The 27,333-nt window shown below is 40.6% G+C and overlaps 1 protein-coding gene and 1 pseudogene across 1 annotated transcript in view; both read right to left on the minus strand.

The window, feature by feature from the left end:
- The window catches only part of MPHOSPH9 (M-phase phosphoprotein 9), an 855,600-nt gene that overhangs the window by 255,223 nt on the left and 573,044 nt on the right, over positions 1-27,333 (minus strand). Inside the window, exon 16 of the mRNA XM_053699773.1 lies at positions 7,471-7,608. Within this exon, the coding sequence (XP_053555748.1) occupies positions 7,471-7,608 (138 nt within the window). The remainder of the gene's footprint in view (positions 1-7,470; positions 7,609-27,333) is intronic.
- On the minus strand, positions 23,809-23,927 carry LOC128651000 (uncharacterized; annotated as a pseudogene).

Genomic DNA, 27,333 nt, shown 5'->3' on the forward strand with positions numbered 1-27,333 from the left:
AATAACCATTTTAATAATACCATATTTGAATTACATGTATATATAACATGTTTTCCTATTTTTCCAGACAAAGCCAAAAAGGTGACACACACGGGACGATACATAGGATGAAATAAGTCATATCATATGAATGTGCAATAAATGTTTATAAAGTTTTAAATACATCTCTTAAAATATAGTGAAATAAATATATGGAAGTTACTTTGATGTGATATGACTATGAAATATAAACTTTCTGTTAGGCTAAATGAAATATAAATTATTTTAATATAATGTTAGATATATTTGATGTTTCATATCAAAATGATCAGAAAATTCATTAAGATATAAATTATCCAAAACAAATATTGTGAATAGTTGTTGCAGTAAATTATGATAAAATGAATAACCATTTCATAGAAATACTGATTTAAGTTTGTTAAAATGTTTAGAAATGGTATTGCTGCATTGTTTTGTGCTGTCTGTTTTTAATGCTGCCACCCAGTGTTATGATGCGAGAATTGCAGCCATGAGATGATTGGTTTTTGCAGGAATGCATCTCCTTGGCAATGCATTCCCAGATAAACCAATCGGCCGGGACAAGCACGAGGGCCAATCCGAAACAAGGTTTCCATTTGGGCGTTTCCAATTTCACCAGTGAGGAGAAGCCATATAAAGTTATTGCAAGAAGGAGAGAGAGGGATTTTGGCTGAGCTGACTTGTAATTGGATGCTGGCGTGAAATACCATATACTCAAAGCAAAGCTGATCTATTCTACTCATTGACTGCAAATTATACTTTTTGGAATTCTGAGGTGAAATTGGATCTGTTGAGAAACATTTAAAACTGGATATCGTCTGTTTATTTGGTAAAGTATACAAGGTTATTAGTAAGATAAGTTATATGCATAGTCACTACAGTTAAATTATAATAAGTAGATTTAAGGAAATAGTTTATATTTCAAGTTAGCATTTCATAGCCTATGTATTGTTAAACTAATCCCAATCTTAAATTGTTTATCTATGCAAATATATAATAATAATTCAGAAGTGTATATTGTATTATTGTTTAAATTTGTATCTGGTAGACTAAGTGATTTATCAATGAAAGTTCTGGTGTTTTAAATCAATATTGTATTAGGATAAATTGCAGTTAAATAGCATAATATATATATTATCCTATTGTTTATAAGCACTGTTTAGAATTGTATTGCTTGGATGTTAAAGGTTTTAGTCCCATTGTGTTAACTAAATAAAAGGCTATCTGTAAATAAAGCTGATTTGTGAAGGTATATTTTTCTGGGTTTTGTAAGGATAGCATATTTTAATAGTTGGTTTTAGCTTTATCATTTATTTCATGTTCCTTTAATTACAAATATATTTCAAAGTGTTCATGGATATTAACTAAATAAAAGAATTCAGATATTTATATTAATTGTATGGTTTCTAGTAGATGCATGTTGGTTAAGGGTTACTATTTTTAAGGATAATTATTATTTGTATTGTGTTATAACCCTGCCATTTATTGTTTGGAGAGCACTACTTCGATTTTAATAAATATACTGACAAATTGCTGCAAAAGGGGCCCAAACCAAGTACTGAGTACATACAGTATGCATGCTTATACTTTTCAGAGGTCCGATATTGTTCTATGTACAATCCTTGTTTTATTGATTGCATGTAATATTCTAATTTTATGAGATTGTGGATTTGGGGTTTTCATGAGCTGTAAGCCATAATCATCACAATTATGACAAATCACGGCTTGAACTATCTTGCTTTGCATGTAATGAGTCTATCTCATATATTAGTTTTACCTTTTAAGTTGCATTAGTGAAATAAATTAACTTTTGCACAATACTCTAATTTTTCGAGTTTCACCTGTACAATTCACTGGTGTTGTGAAAAAAAACCTTACCTTTTAATATTGACGGCAGCTCCAGCTTCCTCCGGTCATCTCAAGCCATTTCTGATGCAAATATAAAGAAACAAGAGCACCGGACAGCTGTATAAAAAGCAAGACTTTATTTTCTCTTCTTAAAAATCAAAACATGGACAAAAATCCGGTATAACAGGAACTGGTGTGGGTAGTCACGTCCCCTTGGCTGACGCGTTTCGTCTGTTTGCCGTAATCGTAGCTAATGGGTACCTGTATCCACACCTCTTAAATACTCTTCAAAAAGTGCTAATAGGTTAAAATAAACCACATGACTTTTATTCCACACCTGTGTGTTGACACCTATTCTAACTCTATAGTAAAAGTATACAATTGAGAATATATAACATCCCTTAAATGACCGGATGTCTGCATAGTAGGTTTGAATATGACTAAGCCCTGTCAGAGATACTTAGCTTGAAGTTTGAAAAAATATATAACCTATGCATATATATCTTATGACCAGTAAGGGGATACCCCAAAAAGGAAAAGAGAATGTGATTCCATATATTAACTCCTATATAGAATGAATTAAATAACCCTTTATCTGGATCAATAAAAATATATACTTTAACCTTACAGAAGCCTCACAAAAGTTCACATTTACATAAGGGATCAATTTAGGTCAGACATTTAAGGAAATAATTCTCCATATCTAATCTAAATACACTGTTATATTTATTGCCTATGGCTAGACTAAGCTAGCTCCCACTATGGCTGAAAATAAAGAAAAGTAATTAGAACATGGAATATGAATTCACATAAACACACATTTTCTTAATAAAAATGATTCAAAGTAAATGAAGGTAAAACAGTACTGACCAAATTGCTATATATTAAACCTTAAGTAGATACAGTTACCACTATACCTACAATAACACAAAAATAGTAATGACCTTAATGTGAGGAGAAATCCCAGGGTAGAATATGTACACAGATGATGATATGTGCCTGAAACAGTGTACTATAATACATAGTTTGCTACTGCTATTAGCGCCAGTGGTTTATGAGGTCAAATTCAGAATTGAATCCACACGGCACCCTAGTGTTAAGCCTATGGATCCAATAGACCTCCCTCTTGGACAGCAGGATCTCCCGATCTCCTCCCCTGGCATCATTCTTAACCACTTCAATCATAGTCCAAACAAGTGATTTAGGGCATTTATTGTGTTGGGACTTAAAATGTTGTATCATGTCGTGAGTTCACCCTGTTTGATGTCCCTAACACCCACCTGCATGCCTGGAGTGGTCACCCGAAACAAGTTTTTAGATCAGTACTAAAAGGTCAATACATCCGAGTCAAGCGAAATTGCTCAACAGAAACAGATTAAAATAAACATGCTCAGGAACTCACTGAGAGGTTTATTGAAAGGGGTTATTCAAGGAATGCCATATCTGGAGTTCGGGATGAGGTAGAAAGATTGAACAGATCTGACCTGTTAAAAGACAAGCAAAGAATTAAAGCCGAAAGTGAAAATGACAAGAAAGTCATATTTGTCACTCAATATAGTAGGCAGTATCATCAAATCTGCAACATCGTGCGCAAGCATTTGATGATGCTAAAGGCAGATGATGATTTGAATGAGGTGGTGTCTAGAGGTTGTCGCTTTGCCTATAAGAGGGGGAAAACTTTGGGCAACCAGTTGGCTCCCACTCAACTAAAAAACACTGATCAGGGTAGGATGGAGTCCTCTTGGTTAAGCGTTAAGGGAGTCTATAGATGTAGTTATACCCAGTGTATAGCATGTGAGTATGTGAGAGTAGGAAATGGATTCAGGAGCGCCCATACAGGGGAGACTTTTGAACACAATGCATACTACAATTGTAGGTCTGTGTATGTGATATATCTCCTAAATTGCCAACCATGCAATATTCAATATGTAGGATTAACTACACGGGAGGTAAGAACTAGAATCCGCAAACATGTTAGGGACATCAAAGAGGGTGAACTCACGACTCCCATGATACAACATTTTAAGTCCCAACACAATAAAAGCTCTAAATCACTTGTTTGGACTGTGATTGAAGTGGTTAAGAATGATGCCAGGGGAGGAGATCGGGAGATCCTGCTGTCCAAGAGGGAGGTCTATTGGATCCATAGGCTTAACACTAGGGTGCCGTGTGGATTCAATTCTGAATTTGACTTCATAAACCACTGGCGCTAATAGCAGTAGCAAACTATGCATTATAGTACACTGTTTCAGACACATATCATCATCTGTGTACATATTCTACCCTGGGATTTCTCCTCACATTAAGGTCATTACTATTTTTGTGTTATTGTAGGTATAGTGGTAGCTGTATCTACTTAAGGTTTAATATATAGCACTTTGGTCAGTACTGTTTTACCTTCATTTACTTTGAATCATTTTTATTAAGGAAATGTGTGTTTATGTGAATTCATATTCCATGTTCTAATTACTTTTCTTTATTTTCAGCACTAGTGGGAGCTAGCTTAGTCTAACCATAGGCAATAATTATAACAGTGTATTTAGATTAGATATGGAGAATTATTTCCTTAAATGTCTGACCTAAATTGATCCCTTATGTAGTGAGGCTTCTGTAAGGATAAAGTATATATTTTTATTGATCCAGATAAAGGGTTATTTAATTCATTCTATATAGGAGTTAATATATGGAATCACATTCTCTTTTCCTTTTTGGGGTTATCCCCTTACTGGTCATAAGATATATATGCACAGGTTATATATTTTTTCAAACTTCAAGCTAAGTATCTCTGACAGGGCTTAGTCATATTCAAACCTACTATGCAGACATCCGGTCATTTAAGGGATGTTATATATTCTCAATTGTATAGTGTAAATATGGTATTTTTGTAGTTAACAAAATTCCCTCCCCCTTTACTATAGAGATAGACTAGGTGTCAACACACAGGTGTGGAATAAAATTCACGTGGTTTATTTTAACCTATTAGCACTTTTTGAAGAGTATTTAAGAGGTGTGGATACAGGTACCCATTAGCTACGATTACGGCAAAAAGCCGAAACGCGTCAGCCAAGGGGTATGTGACTACCCACACCAGATGTCTATCCAGTCCGGTTCCTGTTATATCGGGATTTTGTCCATGTTTTAATTTTTAAGAAGAGAAAATAAAGTCTTGCTTTTTATACAGCTGTCCGGTGCTCTTGTTTCTTTACATTTGCACTGACTGTGGATTCCGATAGAGCACGGACAAAGGAAAGTGGCTGGGGGACCCGGATGATGACCGCACTTGAATCACTCACGGAGCGCATTGTTTCTCGGCTCCATTCCCCAATCACACACAAGCTGCGAGTCTGACGTCACGAGAGATCAGTGGACCAACAAACTAGTCACTCACGCAGAGTATTTTGGAGGGCGTGCTGAAAGAGGGGCGACAGGCTCTTTGCTGTATACAGCCTGAACTACACTGATTTGGAGCACTCAAGCCTATGCGCCCTTAGGACCGGCACTGACCCCTGTCTCTGGAGCGTGGAGGTGAGAACATTTGGTCTCTTTATGTTTGTTTATGTGACTTTTTAGTGCAGCATATTGTTACACCATTTGAATCACGCACGCCGGTGCAAGGAGTGAACATTGATATTTCACAATTCAAGGGGATTTTTCAGGAGAGCCGTTGTGTGAGTGTATGCTTTACAAGTGCTGGCGTTCATGTTTAATGGTATCGGGTCCCTTTAGATGACATTTATACAGTATTTTGAACTGAACTGGACTGATTGAGGAATATTGTTTTCAGTGGTTTGACAGACAGTTGCTGTTCATTACTCCTTTGGTTTGCCTATAAGCCATTTCTGATGTCAGAAATTATTGATAGGTCATCCTCCAATCACAACTTTCCCCCCGGGGGAATCAGGGTCTGATTCAATGCTCTGATTGGAGGAAGCCGGATTCCTAATTTTAGACCTGGGAAGAGGCTTTGCGACGGGTGGAGGAAGCTGGAGCTGCTGTTGAGATTAAAAGGTAAGTTTTTTTTTTCACAAGTGAAATGTAAATTTTGATGAATTAAAGTGCCCCTGTTTTTAATCAAATTTTTAAAAACCGGGCACTTTAGCATCAAAATTAACATTCACTCTAAGCCTTTGGCTGGGGTGTATTTGCCTCCTCCTGGCGGCCAGGTTCAGTATTTCCCACAAGTAAGGAATGCAGCTGTGGACTCTTCCCATATTAAGATGGAAAAGTTACCTCCCGCCTCATTCAGTTATCTACAATGAGAAACTGGCAGGAGCAAGAACAATAGGAAAAAGTATGGCATCAAAGGTAGCTGTACCAGCCACAACAGAAGAGAATGTACATTTAAATCACTCTTAGATTAAAAAATAATAATTCTTATCTAAGTATCATGTCCTGTTAGACAAACAAATCGCCTAGTAATAAAACAAGGGGAAAATGTATCAAGACTGCAGATGGACCTTCTCAACTAGAGAACATGTCTGCCTGATATTGCCACTTGCAACAGTTAACATTGCACAAAAAGCTCTCATGCCCCCTGCTCTCATACAACCAAGTAAGTGTGGGGATAATTTATCTCACCCCCTCTGATGTGGCGGGGAGGATAAACAAAGTCTCTGCTTCTTAAATTTGTGGTTGCTAGCTCACTCATGCACCTGCACTGCAAAGCCTCAAAAGCTGTAAATGCAGCTTAATAAATCATCTTGAAATAGTACTTTAACAATTTTCTATTGCATCTAAAATGACCTATCAAGGCCAACTAAACAAATAGTTGTGGCACTGCCATACAAAGAATTTAAAGAGACATGAAAGTCCCTTAGACTTTCTATTTACTTTCATTAATAAATGTACTTTTTGCACCCTTTGTGGTAGGCACAGGAACAGTAATACACTCCTGGGAGCTTGTGATTGTTGCTTGCACACATATGCCTCTTGTCATTGGCTCACCAGATGTGTTAAGCTAGCTCTCAGTAGTACATTGCTGCACTGGACCTGACTTTAACTAAGTGTTTAGCCCCTTTGCAGGGAGTTTAAGTTTATAAAGGGGAGAGTTTACAATCACTTTGATGCAGAATGTTAGTGATATTATAGATGGAGTTTCATTCATCAATTTTAATAAAGTTGGCCTATAACTTGCTTTTTAATATAGATAAAAAATTAAAATACTCCACTGTCCACTTGAAAAGTACATTTTTCTGTGAGCTAATGGTTTGAATTGTTGCCCAATCGGTGCTCTCCCCATATGGCACTTTTGTTGTAGCTATTACACTGATTGGACAACAACCTGTAGCTCACAGAAAAATTGACTTTTCGAGTGGGCGGCAGAGTGTGGGGTATTATGATCTAACACATTAGAATATTTATTTGCACATTTGTATCCCTTTATTGTAAGTTACTACCATAATATTGATAGGTTAAAATGAAGGATTGTGGGTGTGAAAATAATTTTAAGGGACACTATTTTTTTGCTGCACCTAGATGAGGAGATTTTAAAATGTATCACATAGTTTAGCTTTGTTGTGGAGGGCCTTTCATGACAACATCAAAATGTACTAGACAAACTAGAGAAAGAGGCTACTACAGACCATTAAATCCCAATGTCCTTACCTATCTGGCAAATAAAGCGCCTCAGGTAAGTTCTCCATCTCCCTTTCTTTGTTATCAAGAGGAAGACCAGTAAAGATTGAGCACGCTGTTCCAGATGTGAGACACTTGCGCTTAGCTACATCCAAAGCACGTAAATCACTATGAGAGTTTCAGGAATGTTAAAAAGATTAATGAAAGTCATACATTAAGCGGACAACAGTCGTTCAGTCTATGTCTAAGCTAGGTCAATATTTACTCTAATTGGTTATGCTATAAAAACTTTTCCTCTTTTTTTAAAGGGACATTAAAGGGACACTGAACCCAAATTTTATCTTTCATATTTCAGATAGAGCATGCAATTAATTAAGCAACTTTCTAATGTACTCCTAGTATCAATTTTTCTTCATTATCTTGCTATCTTTATTTGAAAAGCAAGAATGTAAGTTTAGAAGCCGGGCCATTTTTGGTTCACAACCTGGGTTGTCTCTGCTGATTGGTGGATAAATGCTGTCCAGGGTCTGAACCAGACATTGTCTGGCTCCTTAGCTTAGATGCCTTCTTTTTCAAATGAAGATAGCAAGAGAACAAAGAAAAATTGATAATATGAGTAAATTAGAAAGTTGTTTAAAGGGACACAAAGGTCAAAATTAAAATGTGCATAAAGGCATTTCAATTAGAAATAAAAGCATTTTTACAATATACTTTCATTAGCAAAAATACGTCTAGTAAAAATTATTACTGTTTTACTGCGGCATACGCACATACCCTGTGAGGGCTGTGCACCAGTATGCAAACACTACACCTTCTCAGGAAGCTGAAGATGGTGCGTATTGCTTCTGTGAAGACTTAAATGTGTGGCATACAAGCCACCACTGACTCTCTGAGAAGGTGTGGTGTTTGCATACTGGTGCACAGCCCTCACAGGATATGTGCGTATGCTGCAGAAAAAAGCTTAAAGGGACACTGAACCCAAATTTCTTTCTTTCGTGATTCAGATAGAGCATACAATTTTAAACAACTTTCTAATTTACTCCTATTATCAATTTTTCTTCGTTCTCTTGCTTTCTTTATTTGAAAAAGAAGGCATCTAAGCTATTTTTTTTGGTTCAGAACCATGGAAAGCACTTGTTTATTGGTAGGTGAATTTACCCACCAATCAGCAAGAACAACACAGTGTGTTCACCAAAAATGGGCCGTCATCTAAACTTAAACTTTCAAATAAAGATACCAAGAGAATGAAAAGAATTTGATAATAGAAGTAAATTAGAAAGTTGCTTAAAGGGACACTGTGCCCAATTTTTTTCTTTTGTGATTCAGATAGAGCATGCAATTTTAAACAACTTACCAATTTACTCCTATTATCAATTTTTCTTCATTCTCTTGGTATGTTTATTTGAAAAGCAAGAATGTAAGTTTAGATGCCGGCCCATTTTTGGTGAACAACCTGGGTTGTCCTTGCTGATTGGACAGCACCAATAAACCAGTGCTGTCCATGGTTCTGAAACCAAACATTTGATGGCTCCTTAGCTTAGATGCCTTCTTTTTCAAATAATGATAGCAAGAGAAGGAAGAATAATTGATAATAGAAGTAAATTAGAAAGTTGCTTAAAATCGCATGCTCTATCTGAATCATGAAAGAAAAATTTTGGGTTCAGTGTCCCTTTAAAATTGCATGCTCTATCTGAATCATGATAGAAAAAAATTTGGGTTCAGTGTCCCTTTAAAATTGCATGCTCTACTTTGCACGGTCACATGGGTAAGTATCGCTAGATACTGGAAGGAGGGAGTACCGACGTGGAATGAAATATTAGAAAGATTTAAAATGACATACTCCTTACATGAAACAGCAGCAATGATATTGGGCATGATTGATATATTTCACAAAATCTGGTTTTACTGGATAACGCTTTCGATTTAACCAATTCAACTTAATACCACAATTGTTGACAGGAGTACAGTTTAAATGGAAAACGGGAATAGAGGTAGGATGCACGTCAGTCTATGCAAGGAATAAATTAGGCTGTAAGAGTAGACCAGGTAACGATGGTTCCCCTTCAGCATTGATGGAGGGAGAAACACTAGAAGAATTATTTACTAGAGATTATATTGATATTTGATTAATAGATCCTTAAGGACCAAATGTTATGTTTGTTTGTTCAATTATTCTTTGTTCAATTAATTTTATTTTTTGGTAATAAGAAAATGAGTTATATGTTGACTGTCTTTCATGAGAAACATATCAGGTATGAGATACCAGTTTTGAGAACCTATTGTATACAGAGGATATCAATGTCAGAACTGTAAACTTGAAAACGAAATGTACTAAATATTGTATGTCAATACCTGATGAGATGATTTTGTAAACAACTGTATAAGGCATGTGTCATGTTAGAAGATGTTGTTTCAATAAAAACTATTTTAACATAAAAACATAATTTATGCTTACCTGATAAATTTATTTCTCTTGTAGTGTATCCAGTCCACGGATCATCCATTACTTGTGGGATATTCTCCTTCCCAACAGGAAGTTGCAAGAGGATCACCCACAGCAGAGCTGCTATATAGCTCCTCCCCTCACTGCCATATCCAGTCATTCGACCGAAACAAGCCGAGAAAGGAGAAACCATAGGGTGCAGTGGTGACTGTAGTTTAATTAAAATTTAGACATGCCTTAAAAGGACAGGGCGGGCCGTGGACTGGATACACTACAAGAGAAATAAATTTATCAGGTAAGCATAAATTATGTTTTCTCTTGTTAAGTGTATCCAGTCCACGGATCATCCATTACTTGTGGGATACCAAAACCAAAGCTAAAGTACACGGATGATGGGAGGGACAAGGCAGGAACTTAAACGGAAGGAACCACTGCCTGTAGAACCTTTCTCCCAAAAACAGCCTCCGAAGAAGCAAAAGTGTCAAATTTGGAAAAGGTGTGAAGCGAAGACCAAGTCGCAGCCTTGCAAATCTGTTCAACAGAGGCCTCATTTTTAAAGGCCCAGGTGGAAGCCACAGCTCTAGTAGAATGAGCTGTAATCCTTTCAGGGGGCTGCTGTCCAGCAGTCTCATAGGCTAAGCGTATTATGCTCCGAAGCCAAAAGGAGAGAGAGGTTGCCGAAGCTTTTTGACCTCTCCTCTGTCCAGAGTAAACGACAAACAGGGCAGATGTTTGACGAAAATCTTTAGTAGCCTGTAAGTAAAACTTCAAGGCACGGACTACGTCCAGATTATGCAAAAGACGTTCCTTCTTTGAAGAAGGATTAGGACACAATGATGGCACAACAATCTCTTGATTGATATTCCTGTTAGAAACCACCTTAGGTAAAAACCCAGGTTTGGTACGCAGAACTACCTTGTCTGAATGAAAAATCAGATAAGGAGAATCACAATGTAAGGCAGATAACTCAGAGACTCTTCAAGCCGAGAAAATAGCCATCAAAAACAGAACATTCCAAGATAAAAGTTTAATATCAATGGAATGAAGGGGTTCAAAGGGAACTCCCTGAAGAACTTTAAGAACCAAGTTCAAGCTCCACGGGGGAGCAACAGTTTTAAACACAGGCTTAATCCTAACCAAAGCCTGACAAAATGCTTGGACGTCTGGAACTTCTGCCAGACGCTTATGCAAAAGAATAGACAGAGCAGAGATCTGTGCTTTTAAAGAACTAGCTGATAAGCCTTTGTCCAAACCCTCTTGGAGAAAGGACAATATCCTAGGAATCCTAACCTTACTCCATGAGTAACTCTTGGATTCACACCAATAAAGATATTTACGCCATATCTTATGGTAGATTTTCCTGGTGACAGGCTTCCGAGCCTGTATTAAGGTATCAATGACTGACTCGGAGAAGCCACGCCTTGATAGAATCAAGCGTTCAATCTCCATGCAGTCAGTCTCAGAGAAATTAGATTTGGATGATTGAAAGGACCTTGTATTAGAAGGTCCTGCCTCAGAGGCAGAGTCCATGGTGGAAGAGATGACACTAGGTCTGCATACCAGGTCCACCGTGGCCACGCAGGCGCTATCAGAATCACTGATGCTCTCTCCTGTTTGATTTTGGCAATCAGTCGAGGGAGCAGAGGAAACGGTGTAAACACATAGGCTAGGTTGAAGAACCAAGGAGCTGCTAGAGCATCTATCAGCGTTGCTCCCGGGTCCCTGGACCTGGATCCGTAACAAGGAAGCTTGGCGTTCTGGCGAGACGCCATGAGATCCAGTTCTGGTTTGCCCCAACGATGGAGCAGTTGAGCAAACACCTCCGGATGGAGTTCCCACTACCCGGATGAAAAGTCTGACGACTTAGAAAATCCGCCTCCCAGTTCTCTACGCCTGGGATGTGGATCACTGACAGGTGGCAAGAGTGAGACTCTGCCCAGCGAATTATCTTTGAGACTTCTAACATCGCTAGGGAACTCCTGGTTCCCCCTTGATGGTTGATGTAAGCCACAGTCGTGATGTTGTCCGACTGAAATCTGATGAACCTCAGTGTTGCTAACTGAGGCCAAGCTAGAAGAGCATTGAATATTGCTCTTAACTCCAGAATATTTATTGGGAGGAGTTTCTCCTCCTGAGTCCACGATCCCTGAGCCTTCAGGGAGTTCCAGACTGCGCCCCAACCTAGAAGGCTGGCATCTGTTGTTACAATCGTCCAATCTGGCCTGCGAAAGGTCATACCCTTGGACAGATGGACCCGAGAAAGCCACCAGAGAAGCAAATTTCTGGTCTCTTGATCCACATTTAGTAGAGGGGACAAATCTGAGTAATCCCCATTCCACTGACTTAGCATGCATAATTGCAGCGGTCTGAGATGCAGGCGCGCAAATGGCACTATGTCCATTGCCGCTACCATTAAGCCGATTACTTCCATGCACTGAGCCACTGACGGGCGTGGAATGGAATGAAGGACACGGCAAGCATTTAGAAGTTTTGATAACCTGGACTCCGTCAGGTAAATTTTCATCTCTACAGAATCTATAAGAGTCCCTAGGAAGGAGACTCTTGTGAGTGGTGATAGAGAACTCTTTTCCACGTTCACTTTCCACCCATGCGACCTCAGAAATGCCAGAACTATCTCTGTATGAGACTTGGCAATTTGAAAGCTTGACGCCTGTATCAGGATGTCGTCTAGATACGGAGCCACCGCTATGCCTCGCGGTCTTAGGACCACCAGGAGTGAGCCCAGAACCTTAGTAAAAATTCTCGGGGCAGTGGCCAACCCGAAGGGAAGAGCTACAAATTGGTAATGCCTGTCTAGAAAGGCAAACCTTAGGAACCGATGATGATCTTTGTGAATCGGTATGTGAAGGTAGGCATCCTTTAAGTCCACTGTGGTCATGTACTGACCCTCTTGGATCATGGGTAGGATGGTCCGAATAGTTTCCATTTTGAATGATGGAACTCTGAGGAATTTGTTTAAGATCTTTAGATCCAAGATTGGTCTGAAGGTTCCCTCTTTCTTGGGAACCACAAACAGATTTGAATAAAATCCCTGTCCTTGTTCCGTCCGCGGAACTGGATGGATCACTCCCATTACTAGGAGGTCTTGCACACAGCTTAGGAATGCCTCTTTCTTTATCTGGTTTGCTGATAACCTTGAAAGATGAAATCTCCCTTGTGGAGGAGAAGCTTTGAAGTCCAGAAGATATCCCTGAGATATGATCTCCAACGCCCAGGGATCCTGAACATCTCTTGCCCACGCCTGGGCGAAGAGAGAAAGTCTGCCCCCCACTAGATCCGTTTCCGGATAGGGGGCCGTTCCTTCATGCTGTCTTGGGAGCAGCAGCAGGTTTCCTGGCCTGCTTGCCCTTGTTCCAGGACTGGTTAGGTTTCCAGGCCTGTCTGGAATGAGCAACAGTTCCCTCTTGTTTTGAAGCGGAGGAAGTTGATGCTGCTCCTGCCTTGAAATTTCGAAAGGCACGAAAATTAGACTGTTTGGCCTTTGATTTGGCCCTGTCCTGAGGAAGGGTATGACCCTTGCCTCCAGTAATGTCAGCAATAATTTCCTTCAAGCCAGGCCCGAATAAGTTCTGCCCCTTGAAAGGAATGTTGAGTAATTTAGACTTTGAAGTCACGTCAGCTGACCAGGATTTAAGCCATATCGCCCTACGCGCCTGGATGGCGAATCCGGAATTCTTAGCCGTTAGTTTAGTCAAATGAACAATGGCATCAGAAACAAATGAGTTAGCTAGCTTAAGCGTTCTAAGCTTGTCAATAATTTCATTCAATGGAGCTGTCTGGATGGCCTCTTCCAGGGTCTCAAACCAGAATGCCGCCGCCGCAGCAGTGACAGGCGCAATGCATGCAAGGGGCTGTAAAATAAAACCTTGTTGAATAAACATTTTCTTAAGGTAACCCTCCAATTTTTTATCCATTGGATCTGAAAAAGCACAACTGTCCTCAACCGGGATAGTGGTACGCTTTGCTAAAGTAGAAACTGCTCCCTCCAGCTTAGGGACCGTCTGCCATAAGTCCTGTGTAGTGGCGTCTATTGGAAACATTTTTCTAAATATAGGAGGTGGGGAAAAGGGCACACCGGGTCTATCCCACTCCTTGCTAATAATTTCTGTAAGCCTTTTAGGTATAGGAAAAACGTCAGTACACACCGGCACCGCATAGTATCTATCCAGCCTACACAATTTCTCTGGCATTGCAACTGTGTTACAGTCATTCAGAGCAGCTAAAACCTCCCCAAGCAATACATGGAGGTTCTCAAGCTTAAATTTAAAATTAGAAATCTCTGAATCAGGTTTCCCCGAGTCAGAGATGTCACCCACAGACTGAAGCTCTCCGTCCTCATGTTCTGCATACTGTGACGCAGTATCAGACATGGCTCTAACAGCATTTGCACGCTCTGTATCTCTCCTAACCCCAGAGCTATCGCGCTTGCCTCTTAATTCAGGCAATCTAGATAATACCTCTGACAGGGTATTATTCATGATTGCAGCCATGTCCTGCAAGGTAATCGCTATGGGCGTCGTTGATGTAATTGGCGCCATATTAGCATGCGTCCCCTGAGAGGGAGGCGAAGGGTCCGACACGTGGGGAGAGTTAGTCGGCATAACTTCCCCCTCAACAGAACCCTTTGGTGATAATTCTTTTATAGATAAAGACTGATCTTTACTGTTTAAGGTGAAATCAATACATTTAGTACACATTCTCCTATGGGGCTCCACCATGGCTTTCAAACATAATGAACAAGTAGGTTCCTCTGTGTCAGACATGTTTAAACAGACTAGCAATTAGACTAGCAAGCTTGGAAAACACTTTAAAACAAGTTTACAAGCAATATAAAAAACGTTACTGCGCCTTTAAGAAACACAAATTTTCCCAAATTTTGAAATAACAGTGAAAAAATGCAGTTACACTAACAAAATTTTTACAGTCTATGTAATAAGTTAGCAGAGCATTGCACCCACTTGCAAATGGATGATTAACCCCTTAATACCAAAAACGGAATAACAAATGACAAAAAACGTTTTTTAAACAGTCACAAGAACTGCCACAGCTCTACTGTGGCTTTTTACCTCCCTCAATACGACTTTTGAAGTCTTTTGAGCCCTTCAGAGAAGTCCTGGATCATGCAGGAAGAAGCTGGATGTCTGTGTCTGTAATTTTTGCTGTGCAAAAAAAACGCCAAAATAGGCCCCTCCCACTCATATTACAACAGTGGGAAGCCTCAGGGAACTGTTTCTAGGCAAAATTCAAGCCAGCCATGTGGAAAAAACTAGGCCCCAATAAGTTTTATCACCAAACATATGTAAAAAATGATTAAACATGCCAGCAAACGTTTTAAAATACACTTTTATAAGAGTATGTATCTCTATTAATAAGCCTGATACCAGTCGCTATCACTGCATTTAAGGCTTTACTTACATTACTTCGGTATCAGCAGCATTTTCTAGCAAATTCCATCCCTAGAAAAATATTTTAACTGCACATACCTTATTGCAGGAAAACCTGCACGCTATTCCCCCTCTGAAGTTACCTCACTCCTCAGAATATGTGAGAACAGGAAAGGATCTTAGTTACTTCTGCTAAGATCATAGAAAACGCAGGCAGATTCTTCTTCTAAATACTGCCTGAGATAAACAGTACACTCCGGTACCATTTAAAAATAACAAACTTTTGATTGAAGAAAGGGGAGGAGCTATATAGCAGCTCTGCTGTGGGTGATCCTCTTGCAACTTCCTGTTGGGAAGGAGAATATCCCACAAGTAATGGATGATCCGTGGACTGGATACACTTAACAAGAGAAATTGCATGCTCTATGTAAATCATGAAAGAAAAAAACCCAGAATTTAGGCTTACCTGATAAATGTATTTATTTCCGGATATGGTGAGTCCACGGAATCATCAATTACTAGTGGGAAAATTACTCCTGGCCAGCAGGAGGAGGCAAAGAGCACCACGGAAAAGCTGCTATATATGTCACTTCCCTTAACCATAACCTCCAGTCATTCAGCCGAAGGGAAAATGGAAAAAGAAGATAACAAAAAGGTGTAGAGCTGCCTGAGATTTTAGTTAAAAATAACTGTCTTAAAATAAATGGTGGGCCGTGGACTCACCATATTCGGAAATAAATAACTTTATCAGGTAAGCATAAATTATGTTTTCTTTCCTAAGATATGGTGAGTTCACAGAATCATCAATTACTAGTGGTAACCAATACCCAAGCTAGAGGACACAGATATTAGGGAGGGACAAGACAGGTAACCTAACAGAAGGCACCACTGCATGAAGAACCATTCTCCCAAAAGAAGCCTCAGCTGAGACAAAAATATCAAATTTGGAAAAAGTATGCAAAGAGGACCAAGTTGCAGCCTTGCAAATCTGTTCTACAGAAACTTCCTTCTTGAAGCCCAAGAAGAAGGGACAGCCCTAGTGAAATGAGCTGAAATTCTCTCAGGAGGCTGCTGTCCATTATACTACTCAACCAAAGAGAAAGAGAAGTAGCTGAAGCTCTTTGACCTTTATGTTTCCCAGAGCAAACTGGCGACAATCCTTTGTCGCCTGTTGATAAAAATAAAGAAGAAAGATAAGAACACAGAGAAGGAACAACAATTTTCTGATTAATATATCTATCCGAAACCACTTAGGAAGAACCTAACTAGTACTAATAACCGCCTTAACTGCAGGAAAGATAAGATAAGGCAAATTACACTGAAAAACTGAGAGCTCCAGACTCTCCAAGCAGAAAAGATAGCAATGAGAAACAAAACCTTCCAAAATAACTTAATATCTATGGAAAGTAAAGGCTCAAACAGAGCCTACTGCAAAACTTTAAGAACATGGGCAAAACCCTAAGGGGGAGCAACTGACTTAAACACAGGCCTGATGTAGACCAGTGCCTGACAAAACGATTGCACATCTGGCAATAACAAGATGCTTATGTAGCAAAAAAAACAATGCAGAAAACTGACCCTTCAGGGTACTGTCTGACAAACCCTTCTCCAGACCACCCTAAAGAAAGCATAAATTCAGAAAACCGCCCGCTTAGACAAAACTAAGCGTCCAATCTTCAAGCAGTCAGCTTCAGAGATTTAGATGAAGGAAAAGACCAAGAATCAGAAGTCCTTCCTCAGAGGTAGTCTCCAAGGTGGAAAGAGAACATTTCCACTAGGTCTGCATACCAGATCCTGCGAGGCCACGCAGGGGCTAATAAAAACATAATTTATGTAAGAACTTACCTGATAAATTCATTTCTTTCATATTAGCAAGAGTCCATGAGCTAGTGACGTATGGGATATACATTCCTACCAGGAGGGGCAAAGTTTCCCAAACCTTAAAATGCCTATAAATACACCCCTCACCACACCCACAATTCAGTTTAACGAATAGCCAAGAAGTGGGGTGATAAGAAAAAAGTGCGAAAGCATAAAAAAATAAGGAATTGGAATAATTGTGCTTTATACAAAAAAATCATAACCACCACAAAAAAGGGCGGGCCTCATGGACTCTTGCTAATATGAAAGAAATGAATTTATCAGGTAAGTTCTTACATAAATTATGTTTTCTTTCATGTAATTAGCAAGAGTCCATGAGCTAGTGACGTATGGGATAATGACTACCCAAGATGTGGATCTTTCCACACAAGAGTCACTAGAGAGGGAGGGATAAAATAAAGACAGCCAATTCCTGCTGAAAATAATCCACACCCAAAATAAAGTTTAATGAAAAACATAAGCAGAAGATTCAAACTGAAACCGCTGCCTGAAGTACTTTTCTACCAAAAACTGCTTCAGAAGAAGAAAATACATCAAAATGGTAGAATTTGGTAAAAGTATGCAAAGAGGACCAAGTTGCCGCTTTGCAAATCTGATCAACCGAAGCTTCATTCCTAAACGCCCAGGAAAGTAGAAACTGACCTAGTAGAATGAGCTGTAATCCTATGAGGCGGAGTCTTACCCGACTCAACATAGGCAAGATGAATTAAAGATTTCAACCAAGATGCCAAAGAAATGGCAGAAGTTTTCTGGCCTTTCTAAAACCGGAAAAGATAACAAATAAACTAGAAGTCTTTCGGAAAGACTTAGTAGCTTCAACATAATATTTCAAAGCTCTAATAACATCCAAAGAATGCAACGATTTCTCCTTAGAATTCTTAGGATTAGGACATAATGAAAGAACCACAATGTCTCTACTAATGTTGTTGGAATTCACAACTTAGGTAAAAATTCAAAAGAAGTTCGCAACACCGCCTTATCCTGATGAAAAATCAGAAAAGGAGACTCACAAGAAAGAGCAGATAATTCAGAAACTCTTCTGGCAGAAGAAATGGCCAAAAGGAACAAAACTTTCCAAGAAAGTAATTTAATATCCAATGAATGCATAGCTTCAAATGGAGGAGCTTGAAGAGCCCCCAGAACCAAATTCAAACTCCAAGGAGGAGAAATTGACTTAATGACAGGCTTTATACGAACCAAAGCTTGTACAAAACAATGAATATCAGGAAGAATAGCAATCTTTCTGTGAAAAAGAACAGAAAGAGCAGAGATTTGACCTTTCAAGGAACTTGCGGACAAACCCTTATCTAAACCATCCTGAAGAAACTGTAATATTCTCGGTATTCTAAAAGAATGCCAAGAAAAATGATGAGAAAGACACCAAGAAATATAAGTCTTCCAGACTCTATAATATATCTCTCTGGATACAGATTTACGAGCCTGTAACATAGTATAAATCACAGAGTCAGAGAAACCTCTTTGACCAAGAATCAAGCGTTCAATCTCCATACCTTTAAATTTAAGGATTTCAGATCCTGATGGAAAAAAGGACCTTGAGACAGAAGGTCTGGGCTTAACGGAAGAGTCCACGGTTGGCAAGAGGCCATCCGGACAAGATCCGCATACCAAAACCTGTGAGGCCATGCCGGAGCTACCAGCAGAACAAACGAGCATTCCTTCAGAATCTCGGAGATTACTCTTGGAAGAAGAACTAGAGGCGGAAAGATATAGGCAGGATGATACTTCCAAGGAAGTGATAATGCATCCACTGCCTCCGCCTGAGGATCCCGTGATCTGGACAGATACCTGGGAAGTTTCTTGTTTAGATGAGAAGCCATCAGATCTATTTCTGGAAGTTCCCACATTTGAACAATCTGAAGAAATACCTCTGGGTGAAGAGAAGATTCGCCCGGATGCAACGTTTGGCGACTGAGATAATCCGCTTTCCAATTGTCCATACCTGGGATATGAACCGCAGAGATTAGACAGGAGCTGGATTCCGCCCAAACCAAAATTCGAGATACTTCTTTCATAGCCAGAGGACTGTGAGTCCCTCCTTGATGATTGATGTATGCCACAGTTGTGACATTGTCTATCTGAAAACAAATGAACAACTCTCTCTTCAGAAGAGGCCAAGACTGAAGGGCTCTGAAAATTGCACGGAGTTCCAAAATATTGATCGGAAATCTCACCTCCTGAGATTCCCAAACCCCTTGTGCCGTCAGATACCCCCACACAGCTCCCCAACCTGTAAGACTTGCATCTGTAGAGATTATAGTCCAGATCGGAAGAACAAAGAAGCCCCCTGAACTAAAACGATAGTGATCTGTCCACCATGTCAGAGAGTGTCGTAAAATCGGTTTAAAGATATTAATTGAGATATCTTTGAGTAATCCCTGCACCATTGGTTCAGCATACAGAGCTGAAGAGGTCGCATGTGAAAACGAGCAAAGGAGATCGCATCTGATGCGGCAGTCCTAAGACCCAACATTTCCATGCATAAAGCTACCAAAGGGAATGATTGTGACTGAAGGTTTTGACAAGCTGATATCAATGTTAAACTTCTCTTGTCTGACAAGGACAGAGTCATAGACACTGAATCTATCTAGAAACCTAAAAAGGTTACCCTTGTCTGAGGAATCAATGAACTGATTGGTAAATTGATCCTCCAACCATGAACTTGAAGAAACAACACAAGTCGATTTGTATGAGATTCTTCGAAAATGAGAAGACTGAGCAAGTACCAAGATATCGTCCAAATAAGGAAATACCAAAACCCTACTCTCTGATTACAGAAAGAAGGGCACCGAGAACCTTTGAAAAAAAATTCTTGGAACTGAGGCTAGGCCAAACGGTAGAGCCACAAAACTGGTAATGCTTGTCTAAAAAGAGAATCTCAGACACTAAAAATGATCTGGATGAATCGGAATATGCAGATACACATCCTGTAAATCTATTGTAGACATATAATGCCCTTGCTAAACAAAAGGCAGGATAGTCCTACAGTAACCATCTTGAATGTTGGTATCCTAACATAACGATTCAATAATGATAGATCCGGAACCGGTCTGAAGGAATTGACCTTCTTTGGTACAATGAAGAGATAAAATAAAACCCCAGCCCCTGTTCCAGAACTGGAACTGGCATCCAGCCAACTCTAGATCTGAAACACATTTCAGAAATGCTGAGCCTTGCTGTGTTAACTGGGACACGGGAAAGAAAAGAATCTCTTAGCAGGAGGCCTTAACTTGAAGCCAATTCTGTACCTTTCTGAAACAATGTTTCTGAAACCAGAGATTAAGAACGGAATTGATCCAAATTTCTTTGAAGAAAACGTAATCTGCCCCATACCAGCTGAGCTGGAATAAGGGCCGCACCTTCATAGGTACTTAGGAGCTGGCTATAGGTTTCTATAAGGCTTGGATATATTCCAAACTGGAAATAGTTTCCAAACTGATAACGCTCCTGAGGATGAAGGATCAGGCTTTTGTTCCTTGTTATGAGAAAAGGAACGAAAATGATTATTTACCCTGGAAAGAAAGGGAAAGCAAAGTTGACTTAGAAGACATGTCAGCATTCCAAGTTTAATCCATAAAGCTTTTCTAGCTAAAATAGCTAGAGACATATACCTGACATCAACTCTAATGATATCAAAAGATGGTATCACCAATAAAATTATTAGCATGTTATAGAATAATAATAATGCTATAAAATTATGATCTGTTACTTGTTGCGCTAAAGCTTCTAACCAAAAAGTTGAAGCTGCAGCAACATCCGCTAAAAATATAGCAGGTCTAAGAAGATTACCTGAACATAAGTAAGCTTTTCTTAGAAAGGATTCAATTTTCCTATCTAAAGGATCCTTAAATGAAGTACTATCTGCCGTAGGAATAGTAGTACATTAGCAGGAGTAGAGACAGCCCCATAACCTTAGGGATTTTTGTCCCAAAAAACTCTAATCTGTCAGATGGCACAGGATATAATTTGCTTAAACGTCTAGAAGGAGTAAATAAATTACCCAAATTATTCCATTCCCTGGAAATTACTTCAGAAATAGCATCAGGGAGATAAAATACTTCTGGAATAACTACAGGAGATTTAAAAACCTTATTTAAACGTTTACATTTAGTATCAAGAGGACCAGAATCCTCTATTTCTAATGCAAATAACACTTCTTTAAGTAAAGAACGAATAAATTCCATCTTGAACAAATACAAAGATTTATCAGCATCAACCTCTGAGACAGAAACCTCTGAACCAGAAGAACCATTATCAGTATCAGAATGATGATGTTCATTTAAAAATTCATCTGAAAAAAGAGAAGTTTTAAAAGACTTTTATGTATACTAGAAGGAGAAATAACAGACATAGCCTTCTTAATGGATTTAAAAAATAAAATCTCTTATGTTATCAGGAACACTCTGAAAATTAGATGTTGACGGAACAGCAACAGGTAATGTAACAGTACTAAAGGAAATTTTATCTGCATTAATAAGTTTGACATGACATGCAATACAAATAACAGCTGGAGAAACAGATACCAAAAGTTTATAGCAGATACACTTAGCTTGGTAGCTCCAGCACTGTGCAGTGATTTTCCTGAAGTATCTTCTGACTCAGTTGCAACGTGGAACATCTTGCAATATGTAAAAGAAAAAAACAACATATAAAGCAAAATTGATCAAATTCCTTAAATGACAGTTTCAGGAATGGGAAAAAAATGCCAGTGAACAAGCTTCTAGCAACCAGAAGCAATAAATAATGAGACTTAAATAATGTGGAGACAAAAATGACGCCCATATTTTTTAGCGCCAAAAAAGACGCCCACATTATTTGGCGCCTAAATGCTTTTGGCGCCAAAAATGACGCCACATCCGGAACGCCGACATTTTTGACGCAAAAAAACGTCAAAAAATGACGCAACTTCCGGCGACACGTATGACGCCGGAAACAGAAAAAAAATTTTGCGCCAAAAAAGTCCGCGCCAAGAATGACGCAATAAAATGAAGCATTTTCTGCCCCCGCGAGCCTAACAGCCCACAGGGAAAAAGTCAAAATTTTTTAAGGTAAGAAAAAATGATTGAAACAAATGCATTTATCCCAAATATGAAACTGACTGTCTGAAAAATAAGGAATGTTGAACATTCTGAGTCAAGGCAAATAAATGTTTGAATACATATATTTAGAACTTTATAAATAAAGTGCCCAACCATAGCTTAGAGTGTCACAGAAAATAAGATTTACTTACCCCAGGACACTCATCTACATGTTTGTAGAAAGCCAAACCAGTACTGAAACGAGAATCAGCAGAGGTAATGGTATATATAAGAGTATATCGTCGATCTGAAAAGGGAGGTAAGAGATGAATCTCTACGACCGATAACAGAGAACCTATGAAATAGACCCCGTAGAAGGAGATCACTGCATTCAAATAGGCAATACTCTCCTCACATCCCTCTGACATTCACTGCACGCTGAGAGGAAAACCGGGCTCCAACTTGCTGCGGAGCGCATATCAACGTAGAATCTAGCACAAACTTACTTCACCACCTCCATCGGAGGCAAAGTTTGTAAAACTGAATTGTGGGTGTGGTGAGGGGTGTATTTATAGGCATTTTAAGGTTTGGGAAACTTTGCCCCTCCTGGTAGGAATGTATATCCCATACGTCACTAGCTCATGGACTCTTGCTAATTACATGAAAGAAATCACAGCCGCTCTCATCTGAAAATAAGAGTAATGGAAAGAGAACAAGCAGAGGAAAAAGGTATGCAAGACTGAAATCCAAAAAAAACGTCAAAACATCTATCAGGACGGTCTGCGGATCACGACCATAAACCGTACCTTCAAAACTTGGCGTTCTGTCGAAATGCCCACAGAAGCCAACTCCTAAAACCCCCTATGTGAGGGTCTACCTAGAGAACACTTCCGGATGGAAATGCTCACTCCCCGGGATTAATTAATCAGTCTGTTTAGAAGTCCTACTCCCAAATGTCCAGCCCTGGAAAGTGGATGACCGACAGCAAATGTGAGCTTCCTCCCACTGAACAATCCAAGTCACCTCCTACATGGCTAAGGAACCCCTAGTTCCTCCCTAATGGTTGATATAAACCCTAGGGGTGATATTGTCCGACTGGAACCAAGCTAGGGACGACAAGGTCAAGTCATCAGAGCATTGCGAATTGCTCTGAACTCCAAGATGTTTAAAGAGGAGAGCAGACACTTCCGAGTCCATAATCCTTAAAGACCCATCACCCAGGAATATCTCCAGAAACACGCGCCCGGAGATAGATACTCCTGAAAAAATACTACAGAAGAAAGTCTCTTGTCATCTGATCTAAATCTATCCTTTAAGACAGACCCTAAAGTTTTCCATGTCATGAAAAATAGCAAAAGGAATGATGTCCATGGAATACCATCAGACAAATTCCCTCCATACACAGGGTCAGTGAAAAGTGAAGAAAAATCAACTGCAGCTAAATCCAAACTCCCAACCTCCCGGTTGCAAGATGGCTAAACTATCCACCGGCCACTAAAACTTACTGTTGGCCGGAGAGAAGACTGCAGAGTGGCGAAAATGAATAAATCCGTGATTTTCTGACCTCTGAAAGACATCTCCTAGATAAAGAATCAAAGGTCCAAGCATACCGCACCTGGTATTCCCAGGCGGTCTCCCATCCAGGTACTGACCAGACCTGACCCTGCATAATTTCCGAGATCAAACGAAATCGGGTGCATTCAGGGTATTGTGGCGGTAGTCCTAAATAAATTACCCTTGTGGATAGAACAAGGGAACCCTTCTCCAGATTCATTTCCCTTCCCCGGAAAAGAAGATTGGACAAGATCTCTGAAAAGAGAGTTAGCTCGAAGTCAGGATGATACCTGAACTATATATTGTCCATAAAAACACACTTGCAATATCCCAAGACCTAAAAGTCTGACTGGGATGGCACAAACTAAGAAAACTAGAGAAGATTCTAATTAATGAAACAAATCTCTCAGGTCTAAGTTCGTTATGAACAGGCCCACTAGAACCAAAGTAGAAAGGATACTACTTTGAAGGACAGAATCTGAAATATATGAGGCAAATACCTATATCCCGTTCCCAAACTGGGACTGGAACTGTCACTCCCAGAGATGAAGACCCTGAATCCAGTTCAAGGAATGCCTCTCATCCTACTTGAATTGCAGATACTGTAGAAAGAGAAATCTGCCCCTGGGAGGAAAACTTAGATTGGACTTGAAAAGGCATGACCCAAACAAACTCATCCTTAAAAGGAGACATTAGAAGCGTGTGTTTAGAGTAAATAGAAAGAATTGAATCTGCAACTGCAGAACTATAAAGCCTAGGCTGTACCACTAAACAACAGGTAGGCTTCTCAGCTGACAATAAATTTCAGCCACAATGCCCGGCAGCTAGTACAGCAAGTCTAATAAGACAAGACATTGCTCTAAATGAACAATTAAACCTCCAGCTTCTTACCTATGTCAGAAAGAAAACTAGATTATCTCCGTAGAGATCTAAGTTCTCTGATTAAAAGTAGAAAGTTCCCTTCTACTAAAAGACACCGTGCATTTCAAGAGAAATAGCGACAGGAAATCCTAAAAAGGACTTGAGACAGGGAGAAATATCCCCAGATTCTCTAACATTCCTGTGAACATCTCACAGCACGTCTAGAACCCTTCCAGAGAGGAAAGAAAAATATAGAAATGATAAAGTCCACAAAACTCCAAAGGAAAGACAACGATAGGGATCGGTGTCATCCAGTCAGCCAAGACCTCCTGATAATATAAGAGGCTTTGAAGCAAACAACTGAAGGATACCACTTCAGTAACAGACAAAGGAATTATACTGTCCAGATCTGAGATTTCAGCCTCTACAGGGGAATCCTCCTCACTAACTTGGAAGACAAACCTGCGTAGCAGCATGTGGAGCACAAACCCTATTATCTGAGACTTAAAATGTCCTCTTGCCTTTTCCCTGAAGTAAAGGAAAACAGACCAAGCCACAGATACCACAGAAGATACCTGAGCTTGCAACTCAACCAGTGATGCCGTCCTCCGGCAGCCCCTTTGCGTCTTCCAGCAGCCAGCCGGTACCCTTCAGCCCCGCCTGCTCAACCCTGTCCTGCTGGCCCCAGTCCAACCCGGAGGATGGGAATCCGGTGCTTCGGGTGTGATCAGTGGGCCATGTACAGTCCAACTGCCCATGGAATCCTCTTCCAGCAAACTGGACCAGAGCACCTGCTGGCGTTTCCCGAGCAGCAGCCCATTGTTTGGAGTCCGAAAGCTCCGCTACTTCAGCCACTTGGCCAGAGGAGGAGTTTGGGGTCCTACATGAGGTAGACTTGATAAAGGCGGCAGTTGGCGACAACCAGCTCCATCATCGCCAGCCAGTATGGATTACTGGCCGTCAGGCCCAAGGGTTACAGGACAGCAGAGCCACCATTACTCTTGTCCAGCCACACCTAGTCCCCAAGTCGGACCAGACAGGAAAGTCAGTTGCGGTTCGTGTGGCTGGGGGTAAGGTGCTACGGATCCCCACAGCACAGTTCCACTTGAACTGGGGTGCCATTTGCCAGCCGAAGTGCTGCTAGGGAATGACTTGGGCCATCTTGCATACTCCTTTCTTATGGATGCCCCAATGGATGCTTGCCCCGTCCCCACCCGCCAACAAGCCAGACTCCATGCAAAAGCACTTAGGGCTTCTCCCTACAACTTTGCCCAGGAGATGTTAAGTAACCAGACGTTAGCCTCCTACTGCGCTCGGGTGGGGACAGACCCAGGTGGGTTAGGAGGGACCGCTTTGAGTGGGACAGAGGACTTCTGTACTGGGTAACAGAGGGTGATGGGAGCAGGTAGATGCCAAAGCGACAGTTAGTGGTACGGCAAAAGTATTGATACGACCTACTACGCATAGGGCACAACAATCCCCTGGCAGGACATCTAGGGATTACGCGGACCCGCCACCGACTTACCCATACCTTTTTCTGGCCAGGGATTACGGGGGTACTGCTGCAATTGTGACATCTGTCAGAGGGTAGGGAAGAAAGGTGACCACTCCAAAGCTTCCCTGCATCCCCTCCCTATCATCGACGAACTGTTCAGCAGGATAGCTGTTGACATCATCTGCCCCTTGCCCCATCCTAGCCCCTCGGGGAAGAGATACATACGGACGGTAGAAGACACTACCCGGTATCCAGAGGCAATCCCCCCAAACATCCAGGAAGAGACAGTAGCCGATGCCCTGCTCCGGATCTTTGCCAGAGTGGGTTTCCCCCGGAGATTATCTCGGACCAAGGGACTCCGTTTACTGCTGAGCTCACCCAGCAGCTATGGAGGCTTTGAACATTTGGCTACCAGGTAGGTAGTATTACAGATGAATGAATCCGCCGGACCTTTGATGTGAACATGCTGAAGGTGTACCGGGAAAGACCAGATGAGGTACCCGTCATATGTGCTCTGGCCATGGAGGACTCGGAGAGTCTCCCAATGCCGGAGCTGCCTGGGCAGAGAAGGGCGCCGGCAGGCGTAGGGGACATAAGAGTAGATGAGCGGATAGGGACTGTGCAGCGGAAGCAAGTCAGGCAGGTACTACAGAGCCGACAGGACATGTTCTCCACAGACCCTGGGTACACCACGGTAGCGGTGCACCAGGTAGAGACCCCAGGACAGGCGACCTTGCGGCAGCCAGTGTACTGGGTCTCCAAATCAGTTAGGGAAGACATGCGCAGCGAAATTAGGAATATGCTTGATATGGGTAGTTATAGAGCCATCCAAAAGTCCCTGGGCATCCACGGTAGTGCTTGTGCCCAAGCGGGACGACACAACCCGCTTCTGTATAGACTACCGAAGGCTTAATGACTAGACCACGATAGACGCCTATCCTCTGCCCCAGGTGGATGAGCTATTAGACCGCATCACCCAGGGTAACTTTCTGACGTAAGATCTCTTGTAGAAAAGTGAAAAATAGCCCAGCACTTGCCGCAATCTGGTGCACGCTCCAGGGGTCCTGCACATACTCCAAACAATGGCAAAAATACAAAAAGGAAGCAGCACCACTTGAAGAAATGTCCAATTCTTATTTATTGGGACATCACAAAAAGCACAACGTTTCAGTCTATCTGACCCTACATGCAACATAATTTTTGACGTTTGACGTTAAA

The sequence above is a fragment of the Bombina bombina genome, chromosome 2, assembly GCF_027579735.1.
Source record: "Bombina bombina isolate aBomBom1 chromosome 2, aBomBom1.pri, whole genome shotgun sequence".
NCBI classification, from domain to species: domain Eukaryota; kingdom Metazoa; phylum Chordata; class Amphibia; order Anura; family Bombinatoridae; genus Bombina; species Bombina bombina.